A 26,764-nucleotide genomic window follows, 5' to 3' on the forward strand; every position below is an offset into this window, starting at 1 on the left:
AATAATAATAAAATGTTATAAAAATTATAGTGATTTGTTTTCATCCATCAGTGTTTTCCAATAAAGTCGAAACATGTTATTGTTGCTTACAGGTCCTACCAATTTAATTTATAAAATTGAAAATAAAAACAATTTTGGTGCAGAAAAGTCTAATAATTTATTTTTATTTTTTTTTATATATGATCATGATACTAAATTAAATACTATTTAATAATTTTGATCTCACATCAAATTTAAATATAAATTTATATTTTCCCCCTTCAAATTACATGTTTTTTTCCTTATAATCGTAATTTCTTAGAAGGAATAATATGACTATTTTTTGTATTATGATTGCTATATCATTAAAAAAAACTATTTTGATCAGGCACGAATCTCGACGCAAAATCAGGCCGTAAATTTCAAAAATTAAATTGGAAATCATCTAAACTCTGATTTCAACAAACTTACAGTCGAACTGAATGTCTCAAAAATGCAAACCCAACGACATCAAATTTAACCCAATCCGAGCTCCAATTGGTCCAAATCAAAGACATAGAGTGCGTTTGGAAGATTCAATCTATAATTTTTATTACCAAACAATTTTCAAATGTGACATGCTTATAGTTGAATCGAGCGGCTCGACGAGACGATCCAACGAGCCCAACATTGTCAAATTATGATATTGTTAAGACATTCAAATGCCTAGTAAACGGTCCACGATTGAGGGATTCAACATCAGCCGTCAATTCAAACAACTCTTAATTTATCCTTGATCTTCCTCCTATTTACTGGTCATACAACTCTAATAAAACTATAAGTAGACCCCTCTTTTCTCAAGTGGGAGGACCCCAAGCAAGAAGGAAAGATAAGGAAGCAAAGAAGTAAGAAGAAAAGCAATAAAAGGAAGAGAATGAAGAGAGCTCTCTTGCCACCAGACTCCTCCTCAACCATAGTCGGACTCCCATCCGGCTACCGACTGATGCCAGAGTTTTGCTCGACCTCCAACTGGCGTCAGAGTTCTGCCCGACCGCCGATTAACGCCAGAGTTCTGCCCGACGGCCAACTATAGCAGAAGTTTTGTCTGGCTGCCGACTAACACCGAAGTTTTGCCGATAGCTGACTGGTGCTGGATTTCTGCACGATCAACCATCAATTGGAGCCAAATTCCGCTCGACCACCAAATGCCGTCAGATTCTCAATTTTCGTTTGTAACTGAATTTCAACCCGGGAGTTGATTATTATAATATGATCGTCCTTAATTTCAGGGACGAGTCAACCACTTATAATCTAAGCGAACACTAGTTAAATCCTTTCAACTAGGCTTGACTTTGTAGTTTTTTTCTTTCCAAGGTTTTCCACGTAAAATTATGATGTTTCTTTTCTATTATGTTTGTGTGATGGATATCTATACAAGGCTTAGATGAAAAAAAATTTAACTCTATCTCCTCATATATTCTAGCCCGCAACAATGATCATGCCGTTTATAAAAAAATGATTAAATCGTTATTTATACTCATAGATATTCTTTTCATATAAACTAGAAAAATATATAAAATTAACGATAAAAAATATTAAATACATATTTTATAATATTTTTCACACAGCTCTATAATCATAATTATAATAATTATTAGTATTATTAGAGACTAGTAGACATTTTGTCGCTCTTACTTTGTATTTTAGCATGCATTTGTGGAGACTTATTAGTGTGTAGTCATGCTAATAAAGTGAATTGACGTGACTTTTTATTTTGGATCCCAAATGGAGGTCATTAAACCTCATTTGAACAATGAGTCCGAACTAAAACATGGTCAAAAGTCTTCATATTATATAATTTAGGGTCATTAAAAGCATGTAAAAAATCCATATAAATGGGAGCATAGTGCTTCCATTTTCTTAAATAAATATTTAAATTTTGTTTGAGTGAAATTCAAAATTACATTTTGATTGGGATATTCATTAATGCAAATGGCCAAACTAGCATCGGTAAACAAAATAAATTTATCTTTTTTATTTCTTCGGTCATGATCATTTGCCATGCGTTACATTAACTACCTGACGCAATATTCTAATTTTCTCATTCAGGCAGTGACAGATAATATTAGAAAGAGTGACTTTAGATGGTTTGGACTCATAAGGGGTCTTTAGCCTTCCGATTAGGGTGTCAATTTTGAGTCACGGGTCGGGCGGGTCGAACTTGGAACTGACCCGGGTTCAATCGGGTCGACCCTAACCCGACCCGGGTAGGTAAACAGGTCGAAAACTTAGATCCGGACCCAACCCGTCAGGTTGTCGGGTTGACCCGACTAGACACAAGAACACAGGCGGGCGGAACGTTGACGCGCAGACTCTGGCGCTCGGGTGCGCGGACTCAGACACCCAGGCAAGCACGCGGCCAGGCACTCTGACGCGGGCGCGACTGGCGAGCGGCAACGTCTGCACGGGCAGACTCTAGCAAGGCGCATGCAGCCTTGGAGGCCGCGCGGGTAGCCAGGTCGGGTCCAACCCGAAATTTTCGGGTCGGGTTTTAGTGTGGTGTCAAATATTGACACCCCTACTTCTAATGACCTGATTAGGAGAGTATATGTGATAAATTTAACCTGTGTTAAAAAATGTAGAGTTATACCTATAAAAAATGGGGTCTGAAATTATTAGAAATGACCTATTTTATGAATTTATTATTTTGTGTGGAGTCCTGAAGGCATCTGAGGATCAATAAAAATGTGTCACATCATTCAAAAAATGTACCGTGCTTGGTACCATGCACAGTACCCGCGCTCGGTACCAAGCGCTTAACCGGACGACTTTCCCGTCCAGTGTCCGCACGGAATAATAGCTCCTCGATTTTATGAGATTTAAATGAAAATTTGACTCTTAATATATAAGATATAATAGAGAAAAAAGATTCATGTAGTTGACCTAGCCTATGGTGTAATGAGATACAAAGTTGATGTTGGTGTTGTGGTTCTTATTTCTATTGTATTACTTTTCAAACGGGAGGTTTGAAATATATATTGACTATGAAAGTCTCCACATCGAGCTGAGAAATTACGCCGAGATTTAAAAAATAATTTAAGGCCTAACAACATTTAAATTAATTAAGTTGTAATTAAGTGGTAATTAAGCTGTAACTGCGCTTCGCTCGCTGTTATAATTAATTAGATATTAATTATATTTTATGCGTACAATAATTATGATATTATAATAACATATTAATAGCAGAACTTATATCTTCAAAGCAAACTCAGAAGACTTATATTAATTCATTTCAAGACTAAAAGCTATTCAAAGCGTCGGTTGGAGATATGTACAGGAAGTTGTTGTTATTGTTATTATTGTTATGCAATTTATTTCAAAAATTAGAGTAGCTTTGCCTTTAATCACTTTCTAACAATATTTATCGGCTTTTTTTTTTAATTATTATTATTATCAATTGATTGAACATTCCATACTATAAAAAATTTCAAAAAAAAAAATTTTTTTTTGAAATTTTAAGTGAGTCTTCAAGTCAATTAAATTATTAAAATCATGTTAGGCTTCGTTTGGGATGACTTTTTTATGTTTTTTTTTTTTAAACAGTTTTTTAATATAAAAATTTTACTTTAAAAAAATTTTGGACTGCAAAGTTAATTTAAAAAGCATTAAGAAACTCGTCCTAAGGCTTCATTTGGGACGGCTTTTTACTACTTTTGTTTTAACCCAAAAGGCCTTCATGTCAAACAATAAAAAGATACAAGTACAAAACAAACATAGGGCTCGCTAAAGCTCCCAAGAGCAACAATACAAGAGGAAAGAGAATCCTAATTAGCCGGCAAACCAAACCACAAAACAAAGTGAAAATCAAAGTACAAAATAAGCATATATGAAGATCCAGACTTAGGAGGCAACGCACACCCACCATCAAGCCAAACAAGGGCCATCCATTGGAGGCAACAAATGAAGAGCGAAATGCCACAAATCCCAACCGCAAAAGGGCCACCAAGATTGCCAACAAGCTGGGCCCAAGAGTTAGTACACCAAAGCCTCATCATCATTGCCCTGAATCAACCACCAAACAACAAAAAAAAAAAATCGGCAAAGCATATCGCAATCAGTAGAAGAGGACACCATTGACAAAGAAGAAAATACAACAACTTTTCTGAATCCGGATGGAAATTCATTTTTTTTCTTTGATTTATATTTTTTCTTCTAACTTTTTTTAAGAGGAAGATCAACATTGGCAATTTAAAGAATACTTAGATCAAAATTGTCCATAGAATCTAAATAATTATCATCAAATTCTTCTCTAGCAGTTGAGAAAAATTCATCATTCAACCAATCACCATGTATGACCTCATGATCCCTCACATTGCAAGTTAGGTGAATAAGCACGGCGTAATTAGAAATAACTGAAATGAGAACATCAACCATTCCCCCATTTCCCACCATATGACCATCACCCTTAAGAGCAGAAGCAGTAGCACCCACATCACATTAATAAAGAGTCAAAAACCCACCCGCATATGGAACACCATTGTTTCCAGGATCCAGAGAAATATCATCATCAGAAAATCCAGTTTCACCATTATTAACATCAACATTAGAGTCAGGGGATACGATAGGACTAGTAAGCCACCGGAAGGAACATCAGAAACATCAACCCCGTCCATAAAATTACCAGAAGAAGGTACTACCGGCACATCAATAGACAACATCACCTCAATTTCATTTACATATTGGTTAGGAGGATCAAACACATCAACCGGCGCAACCAAATCAACAACCGGAACCACTAGAGCAACGGGAGACCCACCATCAGAAATACCCAAGGGAGGAACAACAACCCCAGTTGCCTCCACCACATTATTCACCAAATTAAGAACATCAATTAAAGACTTAACATGACCCAACATATTAGATGAAACAACAACATTTTCATCACTAACAACATTTTTCACAGCATAAGTTTCATTCATAAGCAAGTTAAGAGGATTCATAGAAGTAGCATAAACGGTGACAGAGGACAAGGTTCGACACTCCCCCCTCCCATGCCCAAAAGCTTTACAGATATCACGAAAGGCTTAATTTGCATAGTTTGGATGTAACCCAACTTATCAAGACCAAGCCGCACTTTATCCGGATAGTTTTTAGTGATGTCCAGTTCAACAAAGACGCGTTAGAGAGGGTCGAGAACCAACGGAGGTGGCGTTAAAAAAAAGAACCCAACGCATGAAGGATTTATGGAGCGAATAAATGAGGCCGTAAAATAGGGAAGGAAATCTAAATGGAAATAATAGGGGATTCAACACCTATATCAATGGAAGGAAACCATTTGATAACTTTCATGTAGCAATTATAAACAAGGTAAGAATGGTGGCAGAAAACCCTGCTATAATTCAGGCCACTAGTCAATTAAATTATCACATGAGAGGGGGCCTTTCTTATTCGCTTTGTGTACTAAGTATTTGAAATGACAGACTTTTAAATACTTTCACAACTCAATGAATTACATCAAATTACATTATGAAAAAGAAAATTTAGACTCGGACTCCTGCATGGTTATCCTAATAAAACATCCAAAGCAGTCAAACAAGGTTATAGAGAAATTAGCGGATAACTTAAGATTGAAAAAAAAAAACTACATATGGTATCCAATCTAGGAGGACGGGAAGGAAAAAAATCAAGTAAGACAAACTGGAAGGGTGCCGCCAACGAAATAATCTCCTCCTCTGAAATCCACATAGCTGGTAAACCGCGATAGGTAGTCATTTTGATAACCGAAAAACAAACATCCGATGCAGAAACAGACAAAGCATCCAAGAAAGAACACGACTTCTTGGATCCATCCAAAAAACTAAGATCCAAGAACCGATTCGTCACCATTCAGGCCACGAAGGGCCGATGGGAACGAAGCAGAAAACAAACAAAAAATAACAAAAAGAAAACCAAAAGGGAGGAAAGAACTTTCCTAAAACTAGAGATGCGGCAACGGCGGGGCGTTGCCGGAGAAAAACCACCTGGAGAAGCCCAGGCATAGCGGGGCGGAAAAGTCCTAGCTCCGAACGTTGAGGATCCCTAGCTTCGGATGCGGAGAGTAATCATAAAGCATGTGTGGCTTTTTAACTACTTAAAAAATAGTTTTTCAGTATAATGATTAAAATTTTTATAGTAAAAAGTTATGGTAAGAAACAATAAGATAAATAATTTTTTTTATTATTTTTTAAAATAATTTTCTTTAAATAAAAATTATAAAAAAAATTTATAAAAATCAATGAGAAAGCTATCCAATAAACTTGAATGTGAATTCTTAATATCGAGATTGTGCGTGCAGCTCATTGGTTAAGCGAAATTTTTCCTCCTACATGCGACTCATGTTGAATTCCCCTAATGGAGTAAAAAAAAAAATTCCCTTAATACTGGTGTTTTGATTATGTGTTGAAATAGGACTTAATATTAAAGGGCACAATTTTCGCGCGAGTGGGAGAAGATTTTTCGCTCTGCTAGGGTTTGCGCCGCTTAGGGTTCCTCTCTTCGCCGTTGCTTGGGAGGGCTTCTCCCTCCCAAGATGGCCGCTTCTTCTCCTGTTTTCCCCCCGCTCCCATCATCCTCTGTTCTAGGCCCGAATCCTGGGGGTCTTTCTTATGCAGCCAATGTATCGGCTTCTTCCTCCAAGCCAGCCAACTTCCCGGTAACGTTCTACAACCCAGCTTAAAAGCTTTCCTTCAAAGCTGATGATTTGTCCGAAGGGAAGACCATCTAGACTTTGACCTTGATTGGTTACTCATTAGGGCCCCGCCCTTACTATGAGAGACTTCTTAAAGCTATGCAGAAGCTGTGGATACTTAAAGGTTCCATGACTCTTCTCTCACTTGCTGATGGATTTTTTCTACTGAAGTTTTCTACTGCGGAAGATATGGAAATGGTCCTTTCGGGTGGCCCCTGGTTTTTGCTGGGGAAACCGTTTATCTTGCAACGATGGTCTCCTAAATTCAAGCCAAAACGCGACGAGGCAGCCCCAATTCCGATTTGGATCAAAATTGTTGATTTTCCTCTTGTCCTCTGGACTCCAACTGGAATCTCCAAAATTGCAAGCTACGTTAACGTTCCAATTTCTGTCGATACTCTCACTGCTAACCATTCTCGGTTGACGTATGCCAGGGTATGTGTACTTATCTCAAAGGATTCTGCTTTACCTGAAGAAATCCCGCTAGAAATTGAAGGTGAGGATTTAGTTTTAAAAGTTTTATATGATTGGAAACCAGACAAATGTGAAGGCTGTGGCTCGTTTATTCACCCATTCTCTCTCTGTCCCAAGAATCCAAATCCTAAACCAGTCCTTCCACCTCAACCTCCGAGAAATCGGGGTCGCAGCACCTCCAGGCACCATTCTTCTCGACCCCATAGATCCCCTTCAAACAGACCTCCCCCCCAATCCAAAAACATAGTTGATAAACCCCTTCCCTCCACTGCTGTGGTATCCAATCCGCCCCCTCTAGTTCAGCCCCAGGCTAATCATACTGATTTATTACTGGCTTCTCAAACTCCTATTTTGGTTCAGTCACAAGCCAATCAAACTAATGTCTCTCTGCCATCTGCTTCTAAAACTAACCCAATCACGAACCTAAACTCGCCCACCAAGGATTCTTCCTCTCCCATACAGCACGCTTCTCCTAAACCATTGCTACCACCCAAAATCCCACTTCTTAATAAGTTTGCCTCCTTGCAAGAGGATGACAATCATATAGCTGAAACTATTGAATCCGTCTCTGAATCCGAATCTGCTTCCGTTTCGATTTCTGTTGATGATCCCGGACAAACGAGCAAAACTGATAAGAACCAACACAATACCAGATCTTCATCTGACAAAGTTAAAACTCCTACTAAGCCCAAACAGTCGAAAGGAAAGTCGGCCAAGAAGGCCAAAGGTCAAAGTTCTTAATGTATCTCCCTAAACTTGCTAGTTAGAATGTTCGGGGTTTTAATAACCCGGAAAAAGTGAGTTTGTGCAAATCTTTGATTAGTTCTCATGATCTTAAATTGTTATGTGTTTTGGAAGCCAAGATTTCTCCTTCCTCTGCTACGGATCCTTGGTTTTTACGTTCTCATCGCCTCTTTGAGAATGAAGGCAACTATCATAATTTTGGGGATTCTGCGTTGGGTAGGATTTGGATTAAGTGGGATAGCTCGGTATTCTCCTTTAAGCCAATTTCCTCCTCTTCCCAATTCATTCATAGTATTCTTTCGGTGGGATCTTTCCCACCGGTCTTCCTCTCAGTGATTTATGCCTCCAATGCTGTGGAGGACCGAAAACATCTATGGGAGTCTCTTACTTCCTCATCTCCGCCTCTGGACCATCCGTGGGTCATAATGGGAGACTTTAACTGTTACAGATATGAAACTGAGAAAGCTGGGGGCACCATGTCTTCCAATGGCAGATTGGGAGAACTTAATAGCATGATCTTTAATTGTGGGGTTCAGGATCTTTCCTCCACGGGTCTCTTTTTCACTTGGTACAACCAGAGAGCGGACAATCCTATTCACATTAAACTTGATAGAGTTTTGGTTAACAATGCCTTATTGGATTTTTTGCCTACTGCTTACTACACTGTAGAATCACATCTTGGCTCTGACCATTCACCTCTAATATTCAACTCCACTCATGATAAGCCGATATCTGTCAGATTTATGTTTAAAAATTACTGGATCAACATGGAGGGTTACTGGGATGATGTTTTGGAGGCTTTTGCTTCTAGATCGGCTAGAAGTCCTATGGCATCTTTCTATCATAGTTTGCAAATGCTTAAAAGGGCTTTCAAAAATAGAAATTGGTCTTCCTCTTCTTTTCTTTCTAATGCTTTGTTAGAAATTAAGAGCAAACAACATCAATGCTTGGCGGAGCTGCAAGCTAATCCGCTAGATGTGGAGTTAAATCATAACCTGAAGAAAATTAATGAAGAGTTGGCTTCTTTTCAGGCTAATTGGACTTCTTGGTTAGCCCAAAGAGCCAAAGTATTATGGCTTACCAAAGGAGAAGATGACCTTGGTTTTTTGTTTGCAAAAATTAGAAGTAGAAACAATAAAAACTGTATCAAGGAGATTGTTACTTCAGAGGGACATTTTATTACTTTCAGTGACATTTCTAAAGCTATTATCAAGCACTTTGAGAGCCTTTTTAACTCTAGCCATACTACTCCTGTTTTGCCTTTCAATATTCCTACAGGTAATATGGTTCCTCCTCATTTTTATGGCATGTTGGTGTCTCCTTTATCGTTTGAGGAAGTTAAAAAGGCGGTTTTTGATGGGAATGAAAATACTGCACCTGGCCCGGATGGTTTCACTTATGCATTCTATAGAAAATCATGGCATCTCATTGGCTTGCAAGTGTTTAATGCTGTTAATAATTTTTTTGTTACGGGCTCTCTTCCTAGAGGTGTTAAAGCTACAGCCATTGCTTTAATTCCTAAATGCTCTCATGCTACAAACATCAATGATTTCCGCCCTATTTCTCTCTGCAATGTTCTATACAAAATTGTGGCAAAAGTCCTTTCCAATAGACTAAAAGTTGTTCTTCCCCACATCATTCATGATAGCCAATCTGGTTTTATCACTACTAGATGTTCTACGGATAACATTATTCTTGCTGCAGAGATTCTAAGAGATTTTAAAGGCTCCACAAAAAAATTTTGTGCGAAGCTAGATATCAGAAAGGCTTTTGACACTGTCTCTAGAGAATACATCATTGCTAGACTTTTGCAAAAAGGCTTCCCTGAAGTCTTTGTTGGTTGGATTAAAGGGTGCATAAGTGATGTTCATTTCTCCATTTGTTTAAATGGTTCCCTCGAAGGCTTCTTTAAATCTAGCTCGGGTTTACGACAAGGATGTCCCTTGTCCCCCCTCCTTTTCTGCGTTGCCATGGATGGTTTATCCCAAACTCTTTCTGATTCTCATAATTTCAAAGGTATTAAATGTAAGGATGTCCAAATCAGCCATTTGATGTATGCGGATGACCTCTTGGTGGTTGGGGAGGCTACTATTGAAAATGCTAGGCATCTGAATAGGTGCTTACAGGATTTTGGCTCATTATCTGGTCTACATATTAATACCATTAAGAGTGCTATTATATTCTCTCATCAAGGCCCACAAAATCAAAGGTTTTGTGAGGTACTTGATATTCATAATATCAATCCTCACTTAACTTATTTGGGTATCCCCATTTCCACAAAAAAACTTAAAGCCTCTCACTTCCAACCTCTACTGAGCAGAATTTTTGCTCTACTTGAAGGTTGGAAAAACAAGTTTCTCTCTTTTGCAGGTAGGGTACAATTCCTTAAATTCACTATCTCCAACACAATTGCTTATTGGATTAGAGGATCCATTATACCCAAAGGTTGTTGTGCCTCTATCAACAAACTTTGCTCAAAATTTTTATTTCATAACAATTTGGTGGAGAGGAAGCTTCATCTTATTTCCTGGTCAAATGTTACACTACCTAAAGCTAAGGGAGGGTTAGGTATCCCTTCGATTGAGGCTCTCTATTTTGGTATTTCTTGCTCTATTATTTGCAGATTTTATAACTCTAAAAATCTCCTCAGCCGTTGGTATAAAGCAAAATTCATATCTCCGTGGAAACCTTGGCCCCTTTCAGCTTCTAACTACTGGAAGAAAATCTCCACTACTGCTTTTAAGATCCAATCTGAGATTCAATTCTTTGTGTCTAAGTTCAGTGAATTTTCATTTCTGTGGGATCCCTGGCTTCATGGGCACTTTATCGAAGAGGCTTCTTTTGCTGACGATGCCTCTCTGGTGAAAGATTTTTATTTTAATGATACCTGGCACCTTCCCAGCTCTATTCCATTGGGTATAAGGGAGAATATTCTGGCTGTGCATAACAAAGGAATGAATGAGGTTTTATGGCATGGTTCTTCCAAATGGCTTTTCAAAAACTTTGTTGAAGTTTACCATTCGTCTATTCCTAATGTGGATTGGTGTAATGCGATTTGGCATAAGAAACACACTCTTAAATATGCTTGGTTTGCCTGGATGGCCAGGCTGGGAAAACTGAAAACGGCGGATAACCTTCTTATTCAGGGTATACAGGTGCCTCAAAACTGCTCTTTATGCTCGGGAATGCTGGTGAACCATTATCATTTATTCTTTACCTGTGATTTCTCCTTCTTTATTCTCAAGTCTATATTGCCTGATTTTAATTGCTTTTTACTTAGACCCAATTTATCCCAAACGTATGACTTCATAGAAAATTCTGTTTTGTATAACAAAACGGAAAAAGATTTCTGCCTTTGAACTATAAGCTGTGTTATTTACCACATCTGGAGGGAACGTAACAACCGCCGCTTCTCTAATGTTAGAATTAATGTGGTTAAGATGATTTCTAACATCTCATCGGCTGTTAGAGTTAAAACATCAAAATGGAAAGACAGAAATCATTTGCTGCAAAGATTTACGGGAATTTAATTGGGATTCCTTTTAGCTTGTGCTGGAGATTTTATATCATTCTATTCACTGGAGATGATACTTTTGGTTTAGCTTCTTCTCTTCCATTCTCTTATGATTTGAAGGATCAGGTTCTTTTTGGCGGTTTTCATGTTTTTTTCAGACCCAGGTTGGGAATTTTTGGGAATGTGGCCGTTTTGTTTGGTGCTCACATTCCAGCTAGTTTGTGGAAAATTTTCAGTATCTCTCACGGGTTTAACACAAAGACTATGCCTGCAATACTTTGGTGGATTTCCGGCAATCAGACAATGATGAGTATGGACTGTCTCTCCGAGCTATGGATGGCTGTCTTGGCAACCTGGCTCGTTTTTGTGCCTAGTTTGGGCAGGCTGGATGGTACTGTGATGGCCAGTTTTGCGGGGATCTTTTTTTCAGCTTCCTCAGGTTTTGTGGGCAACCGGTTCCACCGCCTGCTTCTGTTGGATCGATTCATTGAATTCTTATGATGAATGAGACAGCGTTTTCTTTCCGAGTCTTCGGATTGCCTTTTTCATCTTTGTTTTTGCTATAATCTTTGTGTAATTTTGTATTAGATTTGCTTTCCTTTTCTACAGGTTACTTGTAATTTGAACCTTATTTTCTAATATATGGGCTCTTGCCCCGGGTTTTCCCAAAAAATTATGTGTTGGACAACGCGCATCATCACCGTCCATTACCTGAATAGCAATTAATATCAGTGGCCAGTTGCACGTACGGCTTTGATTCGATCTGATTGAGTTGGCCCGCATGTTGCTAGCAAATTAAACCCGGTTCGACCGGCTCAAGCACCCAATTCATACTCAAATAACTATGGATTGATCAGGATACGGAGAAAGAAACGATGGCCACAGAAAGATATAAAAAACAACTATCATCATCTTCTTCTTCGTGGTCTCTCTGTAATCTGTTTAAAAAAAATGAATATTTGTACTCTTCTTCAGCTGAATTCTCATCTCATCAGCCAAAGTTGTTTTCTTCGACTTCCACTTCAGAAGAAGCAGACCAACCTACTACTGTTTCCTCGGCTCAGAAGGCTCTGCGCCGCGGAGAAGGTGGCCGCCGGTGAGCAAGAAGAGCCTCCCTCGATGGACTTTGCTTTTGTTAGTGTATGTTATATAACCTCTTAGCTTTTAGTAACTTACTTAACTGATTAATTAGCGTGCACTTAATTAATTAATTAATTAATTGTTTCAACCATTGATAATTTAAAGCCAAGGCTTCTTCCAGATGGAACACCGGACATCGGGATACGTTCGGCTGCCAGCGGCAAGAGTCTTAGGGATATCATGCTCGATGCCTACTGATATATCATCAAAAAATAATATTGATCGGGCACAAATATCGATGCAAAATTGAATTGAAAGCTTCCAAAATTAAATCGGAGACCATCTGAATTCTGATTTTAACAAACTTACAGTTGAATTGAGCGTCTCGGAAACACGAACCCAACAACACCAAAATCTACCCAATCCGAGCCCCAATGAGTCCAAATCAAATACTCGAAGCACTTTTGGAAGGATAAAATCACAATTTGGGTTACCAAACGATCTTCAATCATGACATGCTTATAGTCGAATCGAGCAGCTCGACGAGCCGAATTCAACGAGCCCAATATTATCAAATTCTTGTATTATTAAGATAGTCAAAAGTCCATTGAATGGTACTTGATTGTAGGAATCAAGATCGGCTGTCCATCCGAATCACTCCCAATTTACCCTTAATTAGTCTTCCACTTATTTATAAGTCATGCTACTAAAGAATTCTATAAATAGAGCCTTATTTTTTCTTGAAAAGGGAGAAAGAGTCAAGAGAGAAGAAGAGAGAGAAGGAAGAAAGCTCCAGCTGCCTAGCTCTTCCTCGACCACCGCCGGAGTTTTGTCGCACCACCGGGGGAGTTCTGCCGCACCACCGCTAGGGAGTTTTGTCGCACCATCACCAGACCATCCAAGGACGTCGAACTGCCACCAGAAGTCGGAGTGCCCCATGAAGCTGAAGTGTCACTGCCAGAGCACCGCCTGACGCCGGAGTGCCTTTGGACCACCACCTGACATCGAAGTGTGGTTGAAACATTGTCGAGCCACTGCCTGTTGCTAGAGTTCTGTCGTATCTCTACTTGACGCCAGACTTCCGCCGGATCACCGTCTGACAATGGAGATCAGCAAGACCACCCCCTGAGGTTCGGACTTCTACCGTACCACCACATGAGGCCCGAACTTCTCCCGGACCACCACCTAAGGCCCGAACTTCTGTCGGACCACCATCTGATGCCTGGAGTTCTGCCGAAGTACAGCCCTACTACTAAGGTGACCTCCCTCGCCAGACAACAGACTTTTTGACCCCCATCTTCTGCCGACTACGGTCCTTCTGACCTCCCTCGTCAGAAAACGATTTTTTTGACCCCTATCTCCTACTGACTGCAATCCTTCCAACTTCTGTCGCCAGCTACAATCTTTTCGACCTTTGTCTTACCGACTATGGTCTTGCTAACCAAATGAACATATCTTTGTTGATGCGCTCCATATGATGTACATTTGTGACATCAAGCCAATGCTTTCTCTCGAAGAAGGGCCTCATTTGTAATCAGTTACAAATACTAGTGGATTCTTTCAAATTGGGTCAGGCCCCATGGTTTCCCCTTTTTCAAGGGTTTCCACGTAAAAACTTTAGTGTCTCTTATAAATGCTGCACTCTCTCTCTTTCATCTGTTTGTGTGCCGGATATTTGTGCATTACTAATAAGAGAAATTTACTCATTCTACCATCGTGAATATCCTAGCCCGCAACACCTACATTGATCTCTATGGCCCCTATGTACGTACAATTGTGTACAGATCTTTCAGCTCCTTATTGAGTTGGAGCATATATATATATTTCTCTTTTCCCAAGAAAAAAATTCTCAAAAAAATCATCTTTCTATAGATTTGTTGCAGAGATCACTGCTGACTGATTTAATAGTGTGAATGGTTGCAGGATGCACCGCTTTCCAACTGCGCTGGATTTGGCACTTGTGGGACTTGTCTTGTAGAGGTGCAACTTACATTTCGATCGGCGGGTTTGCGGTCGAGTGTTGGATGGAAGAAATTCCTCCGGCGATGTCGGGTTCGTGGTCGAGTGGTGGATGGAAGAAATTCCTCTCCTCACTGGGGCTCGAATCCCCTGACTATCCAAAAAAAAAAAAAACATTTTCATCGGCACAGAAAAACTTTAGTTTGCTTCGTATTCTGTGTTTGTGGCAAAACATATATATGGAATAAATTTTTAAGACATTCAAATTTATTTTGGGACTTCAACAAAATTAAAAATTTAGTTGAGCGAACTTTATGAAAGCATGCATGCAGGTTGTTGAGGGAACGAAGTTGCTGAGTTCGCGCACTGATAAGGAGAAGGAAATTTCTTTTTACATTCATTGCTTTTAATTGAGTCCATTTGATGACCTGCTTGCTTGCTATGTTGATTTTGTCATTACATTGAAAATAATAATAAAATTTTATTATTTTTTTAAATATGATGCTTATTCTTTAATATTCTCAGTACCTCACTAATAGAAAGATTATATTCGTATGGAAATTACAGAAGCCAAGAACATGGAGATTAGCATGCCAAACCACAGTTGGTGACAAGGATTCAAGAGGACAAGTATCAGTTCTTAATTATAATAAAATTGTGCACTTAAATCCTATTTACTCATTAAAAAAAAACTTAATTGGGTTAATGTCTGTATATATACTTGCAGGTTGTAATTCATGCGGTAAAAAGTAAAAAGACGAGGCTAAATATCATTGACGTATGAACGTAAAGCTACGTCAGATCACCTGACCTAATAATTATTCCTGTGACAGACTGCGCAACTATTTTTTTTTTTTTGGGACATTTAAGCCATTTAAGGCAAACTCACACACACTACGCATACACATAGACTCGAACCCTGAACCTCTTAGTTGGAAGCCTAAGCTCTCAACCAATAGGCCAAGGAGAGTTGTGTGACTGCGCAACTGTAGAACAGCCATAAGTTAAAGTGTTAAAGCTTGCTTCAAAAGGAACAGATTTTTTTTAAGTGTATATATTTGTGAATATTTAGCTCCAATTTCAAAAGAAATCATACTGAATGAGTTATATGTTTATTTCATATAGTTTAGCATTCTACTTTGTTTGAATGGTAAAAATTCATTGCTACTTCTTATTAATTTAGATCAAACAATTTGTCCCGAAATATTCTGACTTAACTTAGATAAAAAATATGTTAATTTACTTTCCAGTAAATATAATAGAAATTGTAATTATGCGGCAGACTGATCTCAAAATAAATCTAAAAGTTATAAAATTTCATCTCATAATATGCTACTCAAGTACAATTTCATCTCATAATCAATCTTTAAAATATTAAAAAGAAAGGCTAGCTCAGACCATGCACAGGATCTCCAGTTCAATTATGGCTACCGACAGACAATCCTACACCAATCAATTCTACATTATTTTCTGAACAAAAATGTACAAGAATATATCAAATCAATCAAAAGCTTTATTGGAAAATAGGGCTCAAAATTTATCTCTGCAAGAAACATTTGGCACGCTTGTCGCATGAGGGTCATCTTCAAGAAAATATGCAGGAAATTTTATGGTAAGGTTGGAACAGGCACCTAAAAATAATATAAAGAGAGACAGTCTGACTTGGCGCTCAACGGCCCTTCCTCCATTTTCTTGCAGAACATTAAGATTTAGGATTGAGGGCAAGCACAAAATCTTGTGCTGGAACATAAGATTTCTACGTTGGCCCTCTGCAAATTTTCTAGCAGAACATTAGGATTTAGGATTGAGAGCAAGTAAATTGCTCCGTGCCCAAAATTCTAAGCTGGAACATAGGATTCTAACATTAGCTGCGTATGTGTTGGCGACATAATCTCCACAATCAGATACGTGAACCTCCATTGCTTGTCTGAGTTATCCTTGAACATTTCAGCAAACACCTTTCCAGCTCCATGAGGGCCTCGGATGTAAAAGTTAACCTGCAATTGTAGATGGGCACATAGATGTTTAAATGGCAGAATAAACTGAAGATATGGTTGGCATTATCAGTTAACATGCTAAGGATTTATTTGGTTCAGTTGTAGTTATTTAAAAAATAATTATAAGAGTTATTGAGAGGAAAACAGTTTTTTTCAAAGCTTCCATGAATATCTAAATTTTCACTTCTGAGAAAGTGGAAGAACAGCTTTCATGGAACTACCATATCCTAGCAACAAGTTGTTTCTCACAGCAAAGCAGAAGGAAAAAATAGTACCCAAGCAACAGTGTAGCAATATGACAGTGGTTTGCAAAACGAAATAATAAAAAACCTGCACCAAATGGACCCTCAGTCACTTGGTGGATGGATGCCCAAATAACAAATTGAAGGTAACGAAAATATAGCTCCAAGAAACCAAAAGAAGGATCTGGCAATTGCTGAAATGAAATCCATATAAAAAGTAAAATAGTATATTTACCTCAACATGTTCAACACCATCTTCATCTTTCCAAACCCTATTAGAAATCCTTTGACGAGCAGCACGATTTCTACTTTCCTGGCCATAGCCAGTCACCGGGGAGCCAATCCTCACTTTAACCTGAAAATGCCGTTAAATATGACAATTTTGTTCTGAGAAAGATGTTAAAAGTTTTAGAGGGTGCGAAAGATGAGCTGCATGCAGCAAAGAAGTAAGAAGAGTCTACTGAACTAACTTGGCTATCATTTTGAACCCTGTCAAGCGCCTTGCCAAAAATCTTGTACCTGCAGAGTAAGATCTAGCTGATTGTGAGAGTGTTTCCTGCATATTTCATCGCATTGAATTTTGGCTGTGGAATGCAAAATGAAAATCAATTGATCCTGATCTATAATGTTAAAACTACATAAAGAAACTCCTATTTCATAGTGTTTTGTATCAGCGTCAAGCGTATATAAAAAATGAATGCCAAAATTAAAAGGATAAAAAAAAAAGGTTTTCTGGAGATCAAAACCATTAACTTAATTCTAAGTTAAAAGGTTAAACATACAGAAACTTTCAAACAAATTGAGAAACAAGATATAGAAAACAGTAAATGTTTAATCAGACGTTTTATGTTTTTTTAATATTGATTTTGAATTTTTTTTAATATTGATTTTGAATTCTTTTGCCGTCAATCCTGAAATTTGATAAGGTTGATCCCTACCTAAGATTTAATCAACTAGATAAATAATCTATGATCTTGATCTGCTTTTTGGAGCCCAATAACCCAAACATATCATTCTCCTTAGCCTTGTCCCACCTAGGCACACGGATTGTTCTAAAAATTCTTAGTATTTAAAATCAAATCAAACTAAAACTAAAATCAAAACATAACCGCTATTATGGCAAACTAGACCAAACCAAATCAAGATATCTGGTTTGATTTAGATTGGTTTTCGATTTAACACAAATCTTAAGAAATTGGGTTTTAAAATTTACTTGGGTTTGATTTAAAAGGTTTTTTAATTTACTTTGATTTAAAAGGTTTAAGTTACTTTGATTTAAAAGGTTTTTTAATTGTTTGAAATGGTTTCATTTGACAATTTTATTAAAAAGTGATGAATCATTAAATGTGGATTTCACCAAAGATAATGCTTCAAGAAAAAAAATAGCAATTGCACCTATGAAAACTTGCACAAAAGGGTCCAACCATCCAAGGAGCCGGGTATTCAATCAATCATGAAAGAATAAAGGATAAAATGACTCGCGGGGTGAAAAGCAAACATAATACCTAAATACTGAGGACTACAATTTCATTGTACCATTAATAAGACGATAACAAGAATTCGTTGACTAAAATATATATAAACTTCAGTAGAAATAGAAGAAAACCTTGGCTAAAATTGAATTTCAGCAAAGTTCAAACAGTAATTGAGAAGAATGATGTGGAAAACTAGGAGAACACATTTTTAATTGTTGATATATGGAAGAAAATGAATAGGATACAATGGATCTTCAATTGGAAAGGAAGATCCGTCTCTCCCAAATCTCTAGCCGCCAGCTAGAGCCCAAACCTCCTAGGAATTTTAATTTCAGCAAACACATACATAGCCCTAACCCTAGGAAAATAACCTAGTTAAAACATACAAAAAAAATGCAAATCCCAAAACAAGCCTTCTTTTGAAGTTTACCTCCTAATCTCTCTTAATTTCTCTCTAACTGTTGTTGAAACCCACCCCAAAAGGGGGGAGGATGTTTGAGGTGGAACTAGGGGTGTAACCGAGTCAAGCCGGCTCGGGCTCGACTCGTTAACGGGCTCGACGAGCCGAGCTTATCGAGCTCGCGAGTCGAGCTCGAACACGAGTTCGAGCTCGACGGCTAATCGAGCTCGAGCTCGAACACAGGGCTGCTCGACTCGATAGCTCGTCGATTAGCACGAACACGAGAGCGGGAGCGGAATTCGCCGCGGGAGGGGACTTCGCAGTGGGTGGGGACTTCGCCGCGGGAGCTGACTTCGCAGAAGCACAACCGGCGAGAAACGAGGAGACGGCTAACGGTCACAGTATCTGGCTTGAACCCAGCCACTAGCATTCTTCTGCAGGTTTCAGTGGCTTCAGGAAACAAGCCATGACGAATGTAACCGTTAAGCATGGAGTTCCAGGCGATGGGATCGTGGTCAGGGATCTGATCGAAGATACGACGGGCACGGGCGATGTCGCCGTATTTGGCGTACATGTCGAGGAGTGCGTTGAGCGCGAAAGGGTCGGTAGCGAAACTGGAGCGGACGAGGCGACTGTGTACGGACTCGCAATGAGGGACCGATCCGAGGTTGGCGCAGGCTTTGATGACGCGAGGGAAGGTGAAGCGGTCAGGCTCGACGTCCTCCTCCATCTGACGGTAGAGTGCCATAGGTTGTGGGCTTGCTCGACGAGGCCGCAGGAGCGTGTGCGGGCTTTGCCGCGAGAACTAGAGTGGATCGCGACAAGAGCTCGACGAGCCGCTCGACTCGACTCGTTTGTGAGACGAGTCGAGCTCGAGCTCATATTTTGAGCTCGAACTCGAGCTCGAGCTCGGTATTTGGCAGCCGAACTCGACTCGAACAACCCCTGGCTCGAGCTCGACTCGACTCGTTTGCACCCCTAGGTGGAACCTGCCCGCCTCCTATAGGACCGGTCTAACACACTCATATTAAATAATTATGTTTAAAATGAACTTATTTTTAAATTCAATCGATGCCACCTCCCATTATACCTCTTAACATAATCATTTTTCAATATAGCCTCTTAAAGATTGCCGCATATCTATCTAGCCATTGACATTTCTGTCAAGCTTAATTTGAATATTAATGACTTTTTTATTGCCCAATACTCATATTTATATAACATAGATGATAAAACTAAGTGTGCTTATGTAAAAAGAGTCGAGGTAAACCAACAGTGGTGTTTAATCTGCCTCCATTACACAAAAACTATACATCTTACATGGATAAGGCTTCGTACTCTCTTCAATGTATATAAAGTTGAGGAAACTAGCATATTGAAGTGTAACTGATGGGGACATCAGCGCATGAATCGTATATCAGAGGCGTCGCCAACGATATATGACCACGATTTCGTCGATGTATTTTGAGTTATTTCATGTATTTGTCTTATTATGTTATTAGTCTTTTATTATTAGTTATGTTTGTCTGTTTTTACCTCATATTTAAAGGGAGGTCATATGTAAGCCCTAAGGGCATTGTCATCTTTTTTATTTTGAGTCCTTTTGTACGAGGCTATTTATAGCCCTCATGTTGCTCTTCAAAAGTTAATGAATGATTGATTAAGATTTCTTCTTCGCAGAGTTCTTGTGAGAGTTTGAGAGATGAATCCCTAAGAGAGGGAAAACGGATCATCACCCACCAACCTTGGAGACGGTCGGGTTCATGGTTTGTTTATCGTTCTTGTATTTTCTTTCTTTCCTTCTCCTTTTCCTCCCAGCCGCCGGATTCACTAGTCGAACCACCACCGCCGGCACTACTTTCCTATTCCCAAACCCTTAATGCCGACCATTTAAAACCCCACCTCCACCCATCGCCTACACCTAACCCGCAAACCCATCCACGGCCAATCCCCATCGTCGGCCGCCCCTAGGCCTCTCCCTCCATCCCCACTTGCTATCAATTCTTTCCTAAATTAGAATTCATAAATTTGGTAACTCATTATTGATTAAATTCAAATCAATTTGAATTTAAAATAATTACTTAATTTATAAATCTTATTTTAGGAAACCTATTAAATAAAATCTTATTTAAACTTTAAATTAAGAGAGGATGGGATATTTCTTTCCAATCTTGATTTATTAATTTAAGCATTAATTACCACATTAAAGTCCCTCCTCCCCCTATAAGCCGCCGCCTCCCTGGCAGATTTGCTGAGTTTTACGTCTCCAATTTCCTCCTAAATTCCATCCGGTTTATATTTCCTGCTCCCCAAGCTTGCTGCCAGAAGTTCCTGCATCTGCCACTTGGTTTTCCTTCAACCTGAAGGTTCACAAACAGTTGCCTTGAGGGGACAGCTTGCTGTCCAATAGTTCCCGTCGGCTCCTTTCACCGTAGCACCATCGGGGAAGCTTCTCCTTACCGTCCAGCACTTCCCAATGTCAAAACAGCGACTTCTCGAATGGATGGCTGACCCAGAAACAGAATACGGCCTCTCCTACGACAAACTTCTTCAACATCTCGACTACTTATTTCTGGACTTTGACTAAGGTGAACTTCTCCCCCTCTTCAATTACCTTTCTAATCCCCTAATCTTGTAGGTGATGACGAATCCCAAGGAGCTGAGTTTCTCCTTATGCCTAAGCTCAGTAAACGTAGGATTTTGTTTCGCCATTGTCAAAGCTTAGTAAACGTAGGATTTTGTTTCACCATTGTCAAAGCTTAGTAAACGTAGGATTGAGTGCACTTTCTCTACTTCTAATCTAATTGTTAGAATAGGGATTTTGTTGAAAGCTATTTACCTTGCATGTTATTGAATTTCTAACTTGTTTTGATTCTCCAAGTACATGGTATGTGGCTCAGCCTAAACGTAGGCACCCCTCTTTTGTTTTCTATTGTCGTTTTGATTGCTAACAGTTTTAATCTTACTTGCTTATTCAAGAAATCGTGCAATTCTTAACTCATCCATTTAAAAATAAAAAATAAATAAATAAATAAATAAACATTTTAGTCCTGCATCGGTAACATCCTAAAATAATTCACTTTATAAGATAATAATTTCTTAGCAAGAAAAATGTCAAAGGAACTTACTCTTTTGGCTCAAAGATTAGCTCCTTAAATACAGCATAAGCAGCTAAGGCGGCAACTCCAAGGCCTGCAAGTATTATGACACCATATGAAGCACCCTCGACAAACGTCACTGGTTTCTCTGGAATATTATACGTGGGAGCATCATCAAATGGATCTTCAATTGTAGAGATATCTTTCCTTGATTCCTGGTGCAAACACAGAATGAATATTCGGTAGGACACTCTGCGCATTAGATCTATAAAGCTTGTCGCTAGTTTTTAGAGCTCCTTTAAGTGCTCTAAGTTATTGCTCAGAATCGAACGCTATATCAAAAGCAGCTAGCAGCACAAAACAGAGAGATGACATGAAATTTAAAAACAAACAGAAGCATTTGAAAAATTACAATCAATTCAATTTGAAAATAATTCGCTCAATTTCCACTATAATTGGTGTGAATATATTCTTGGCATTTCTAACTCAGCCCTACTTAAGTCAGAGCAGACTAATAAACTTCATAAAAATGCTTTAGCAAATGCTTAGAACGTAATTATATGCGTTTGACTGAATAAATCCACTTTAATTAATGGACGTAGGTTTCAAAGTGTTTCAGCCAGCAAACAAATGTTTCCCTCAATAAAGAAAACAAGCCGCAAACTTTGATGAACCAATAGGGCTCACCATCATCATCATCACCATTGGCCTTATCCCAAAAATTTCAGGTCTGATTCATGAATCATCATCTTTCATTCATTCCACTTGAAGAGCTAAACCTCCAATTTACAAATTATTTTAAACTACTTCTATCTTAGGTTTTCCCTTTTGTCTGACATAATCTTCCAACACTAATTTTATTTTATTATCTAATGTGCTCATTATCTACCTGTAAATGTTCAAATCACCTAAGTCTATTTTTCATAATCGAATCTTCATTAGATGCCACTCCAACTATTCATTTAATGTAATCATTCATTAACCTATATTTCATATTTTTTACACATCTTAATATTCTCATTTCTATCATGCTCAACTTAATTATCAATAATATTTTTACCAATAAAACAACTAGGCAGCAGGCTTAGATGGACACCAACAGCAATCAAGTAAAATAAAACCAAAACACAAAGATGCTTTCATACAAAAGATGCCCATCAGAGATTTTTCTTTCGTGATAAACAATAAGTTAGAGTTTTAACCAATCATACTTATCTCAAGGAACTCACACCAGTGCTATTAACTGTACAAAATTCTTCTATCTAATTAATTGAACCACTAACTCCATTAACTAAAAGTAATTTAAAGAATTAAATGAGGTGTGGAAACATTTGAGCCATTTTGATTTGCGAAAATATGTGAGCATGTAGGGAAAGCATTAGAATGTTCACCGAAAGTTTGGTGGGAGAGTTCGCTATATTAAATTGCCAGTTTAAAAAGTGAAGCAACAAATTGTTAATGTCCTTTTGCATATGAACAACATTAGATTTCAGCAGGTTATACAATTGAAGCAAAACAAACGTCATATATTGCAATTATTTGCAATGAAATAATAGAGTAATGATTGTGGCTTAAGCTTCAAACCTCTTTTGCCTGCTGTGATGATTGTGAAGAGTAATTTGATGAAAGTGGTCTGGTAAAACTAGGAAGCATGCAGTGCTTGGTATCGTTTATATTCAGCTGCTTTGAAGGGATTGAGCTTATATACCGGCTAAAGAGTTCAGCAAACGGTACTGAGCTACCTGCCGCAGGATTACAATCAAAACACCAAAAATTTAGGGAAAACTGCCTTAAAATTCCATCAGACAGTTGTTAAAATTGTGCCTGAAAAGAAATAGAAAACCAACATGGCATATGATTTCTCTTTTTTCAAAGTATAATTTAGCTTCTTCTCCTTGAAATAATACAAGTACAGTTTTTCAGCATTTACAAATATTTGTCAGTTAAATGAGACAAAACCATAATAATAATTAAAGAAAAAAGAAATTCCAAAATGTAACGATCAGGTAATTTACAAGCCCATAATTTCTTTGAACAAGGGTTGACAAATTAGTAACGTGAAGAGCTGCATAGAGCATAATAAAAACTTCATCGATCAAAAAAATTTGATACAAGATGTTTCAGAATGGCATGATATGCAGTTATGCACGGACCTTAAAGCTTAGCTTGGATAGGAAATAGTTCTTGATTTAGGGACAAGTTAAAACATTATAGAAAAGACAGTTGTAAGAGGTTGATCTAGCATCACAAAACATATAACCTTAACTCAGAAAAACTATGTTACTACCATGAAAAATGCAGAGAACCCTTTAAATGATGCAACAAGATATGAGACAAAATTAAACATTGGAGAGGTTCAAAATGTTGCAACTTCAATGCATATCAGATATAGTTTCATGAAATCTTCTCAGTATAACTTCAATCCGGGTTAGGCTGATAACGGCAAATGCTTAACACGTACGGGCAGATTGAAACGTTAATTAAATGTACAAACTACTGTTGGAATGCAATGAATACTGTTTATATATGAACTTTGGGTGCGTTTAATTAATTCGTCAACCAGCTAAACACATAATTCTTAAGAATTCAATAAATCTGAATTCCTTAAGTCTATTAATCTATTAATCAATAATATCGTAAAGTTAGGCTACTAATCTGCTTGATAATCAATTTCTATAATCAGCACAATTTAACTTTAATCTAAGGGGTGCTGTGATCAAAGAAGATTCTAAGAATAATCAAGCAATTATTAAGGGGTATTAAATCGAAATTATTCTAATAATTATGTTGTTAGTTATAAATACTGACAAAATGCTTATTGAGAGACTAATTGTAGGGTTTTTAGCAATAATACATACAGGATTAAACAAGGTAATCAACCAATTGCTAACATGTTTACTTTTAAATCATCATAATTAGTAGTTAATTGGTCTTTATTTTAAAAACAATAACATTAGTAATAAATTATATATATATATATATGAACTTCCATTAATTAGTAATTTCACAAGTAAAATAAATATATTTTGTAAACAAATATAACCTCGTTGTGTTCCTCTTTGAAAGCTTTCACTAATCACACAAACTTACAATTATGCAATAAGCGTAATCGCATAGAAGCGATTGTGATATTGCCGCAAAATTCAGGGATCAACAACAGTCAAAACTTTATCAAGGCCAACCACATTCCTTTGGTGCAATATGAAGCATGACGAATAACTGTATCTCAAGATATGCAATTGATCTTTCAGAAAGAGTGGAGGAAGCTAAAACAGTTTGGCAGGGAATAGGAGGGAGAATGGAAAGAGACTTTATCTATTAAATAATTGATGGATTAGTGATCTAATTATAAACAATGGCACGCTCACCTCTCCATTGGAGATTTTCCAATGCAACAATCTGTTTTAACAAATGTTTTACTATTTTTCAAGAAAATTAGTCTTCTCGCATATTTAAATCCTAACCATCAGACATGACCTTAAAATCTTTCCAAATACTAGATAAATTTCTTTCAATAGGACTTCACCCTGTTCCTCCCTCCCTACTTCTTCGTAAGGTTTTACTTTCTAAGAAGTTTCAGCTAAAAAACTGAGACTGAATAATTTTAATTTTATTTTAAGCATGAGAATAAACTCAGCAAGTTTATTAAAGATGATGTTAGTATGAATGTTGAGTTGAATCAGCTATTGATCGCATGAATTTAACTCTCGAACTATATCCACAATACAAGGCAATCCAACTTACTACATGTAGTGATTAGATTTAGTGTGATGTTTAGCAAATGAATGTAGTGCATATCATTTTGGGTCAGTTGCCATAAAATGATTCAGAAGTGATACTTTGGAAAGTCTAATATCTCTGTTCAAAAATAATTCTAGAATAGTTATAAAATCCACTAAACCAAAGAGTACTTCGTGTCTGTTGCAGGAGAATATAGTGTTTTTTAATGAACCGAAGAAATTATTACATATTTTAAATCAACATTCTTTTTAATTGATTTATAAGTAATGACTGTTTTATGCTTGTGTAGCAATAAAATGGAAGATGTTATGGTGGAGAGTGTGACTAGGATTGCAAACAAATTGAGCCGAGTCGAGTCGAGTCGTAGGGTATTTGAGCCCAAGGTCATTTACCTAAAACCTGTTCAAGCTTGGCTTGAGCTCAATTCAAGCCTTTGTAATAATATTAGAGCCCAATTCATTTACATTCATGCTTGTTAAACTTTGAAGTGAGCTCAGCTCATTTGGTGATTATCAAGCTTGAAATGAGAAGCTTGTTTAGTATAATTCTAGAAGAGCCCAAGTCAAGTTTATTGATGTTTGAGCTTAAAAATATAATTAAATTTAACAATTTTTTATCTATTTGCGCATTTCCCCACAGCACCCCCACGTGAGCCATCAGCTCATTCAATAGAAGCTAAAAGCAATACATAAACAACGTAAACATAAAATTATCTAGTGACGTGCGACTAAGTTGAGGGGCTATTTGGTAGCGAGATCCTCCTAACCAAAAAAATGGCAACTTCAATCCTACATAATATAAATCTCGCTTCTCTCTCATTTTACCTTAATACAAGAATATGGATAGATAATTAAAATATAATAAATCAAATAAATTGATACTATTAGCACTTTAATTTAATTAAATAAAAATTATACTAGCTAGTTTTATAAATTACTAATTAATGATTAATTGAGATGTTTCTTCATATTAATTACTACTTATCTATTTAAGTAAACACTACACAAGATTCGGGTTTAGGTTTAGGGTTTAGGGTTTAGGGTTTAAGGGTTTAGGGTTTAGGGTTTAGGGTTTAGTATATGAACTAATGTAAACAAATGTGGGCTCCGAAAATTCGGCCCCGGCCTCCACTCGCTTTTCTTATTTCGGCGAGGGAGTTTTAACGAGCTAAGTTCCGGGGTAAATTTTGGATTTAAATCTATACAACAACAACATCAAGCCTTTATTCCACTACATGGGGCACGGCACATAAATCCTTTTTCTGCATTGTATCATGTTAAAAGTTAGATTTTCATTTACATTTAATAAAAAAATGTCATTTATAATATTATCTAACCAAGTCCTTTTAGGTCTCC

The 26,764-nt window shown here is 37.6% G+C and overlaps 3 protein-coding genes across 7 annotated transcripts in view; 2 read left to right on the forward strand and 1 right to left on the reverse strand.

Annotated features, from left to right (window-relative positions):
- The first annotated feature begins 6,784 nt into the window (after window positions 1-6,784).
- LOC110115796 lies at window positions 6,785-11,262 on the forward strand. Its single transcript, XM_020849166.1, has 3 exons — window positions 6,785-7,886; window positions 8,018-10,019; window positions 10,527-11,262. The coding sequence occupies exons 1-3, from the start codon at window positions 6,785-6,787 to the stop codon at window positions 11,260-11,262; spliced, it is 3,840 nt and encodes a 1,279-aa protein (XP_020704825.1).
- A 1,022-nt stretch (window positions 11,263-12,284) lies between these two features.
- LOC110115797 (photosynthetic NDH subunit of subcomplex B 3, chloroplastic) lies at window positions 12,285-15,264 on the forward strand. 4 transcript variants are annotated; one of them, XM_028700285.1, is made up of 6 exons: window positions 12,285-12,557; window positions 12,663-12,747; window positions 14,236-14,261; window positions 14,421-14,477; window positions 14,789-14,840; window positions 15,013-15,264. In XM_028700285.1, the coding sequence occupies exons 1-6, from the start codon at window positions 12,369-12,371 to the stop codon at window positions 15,207-15,209; spliced, it is 606 nt and encodes a 201-aa protein (XP_028556118.1). In that variant the 5' UTR covers window positions 12,285-12,368; the 3' UTR covers window positions 15,210-15,264. The 4 variants fall into 4 exon arrangements, 1 of the variants encoding a protein (XP_028556118.1); XR_003702828.1 differs by lacking the exons at window positions 12,663-12,747; window positions 14,236-14,261; window positions 14,789-14,840; window positions 15,013-15,264 and having other exon boundaries at window positions 14,406-14,501; XR_003702829.1 differs by lacking the exons at window positions 12,663-12,747; window positions 14,236-14,261; window positions 14,789-14,840; window positions 15,013-15,264 and having other exon boundaries at window positions 14,421-14,501.
- A 548-nt stretch (window positions 15,265-15,812) lies between these two features.
- LOC110115779 (probable mitochondrial import inner membrane translocase subunit TIM21) overlaps window positions 15,813-26,764 on the reverse strand; it is a 44,286-nt gene continuing 33,334 nt past the window's right edge. For both annotated transcript variants that reach the window (XM_020849143.1, XM_020849144.1), the window contains 5 exons: window positions 23,253-23,410; window positions 21,699-21,883; window positions 17,166-17,214; window positions 16,931-17,050; window positions 15,813-16,453 (listed from right to left, as the gene is read on the reverse strand). In XM_020849143.1, coding sequence (XP_020704802.1) covers window positions 16,295-16,453; window positions 16,931-17,050; window positions 17,166-17,214; window positions 21,699-21,883; window positions 23,253-23,410 — 671 coding nt within the window. In that variant the 3' untranslated portion in view covers window positions 15,813-16,294. The remainder of the gene's footprint in view (window positions 16,454-16,930; window positions 17,051-17,165; window positions 17,215-21,698; window positions 21,884-23,252; window positions 23,411-26,764) is intronic.

The sequence above is a fragment of the Dendrobium catenatum genome, unplaced genomic scaffold, assembly GCF_001605985.2.
Source record: "Dendrobium catenatum unplaced genomic scaffold, ASM160598v2 fragScaff_scaffold_1482, whole genome shotgun sequence".
NCBI classification, from domain to species: Eukaryota; Viridiplantae; Streptophyta; class Magnoliopsida; order Asparagales; family Orchidaceae; genus Dendrobium; species Dendrobium catenatum.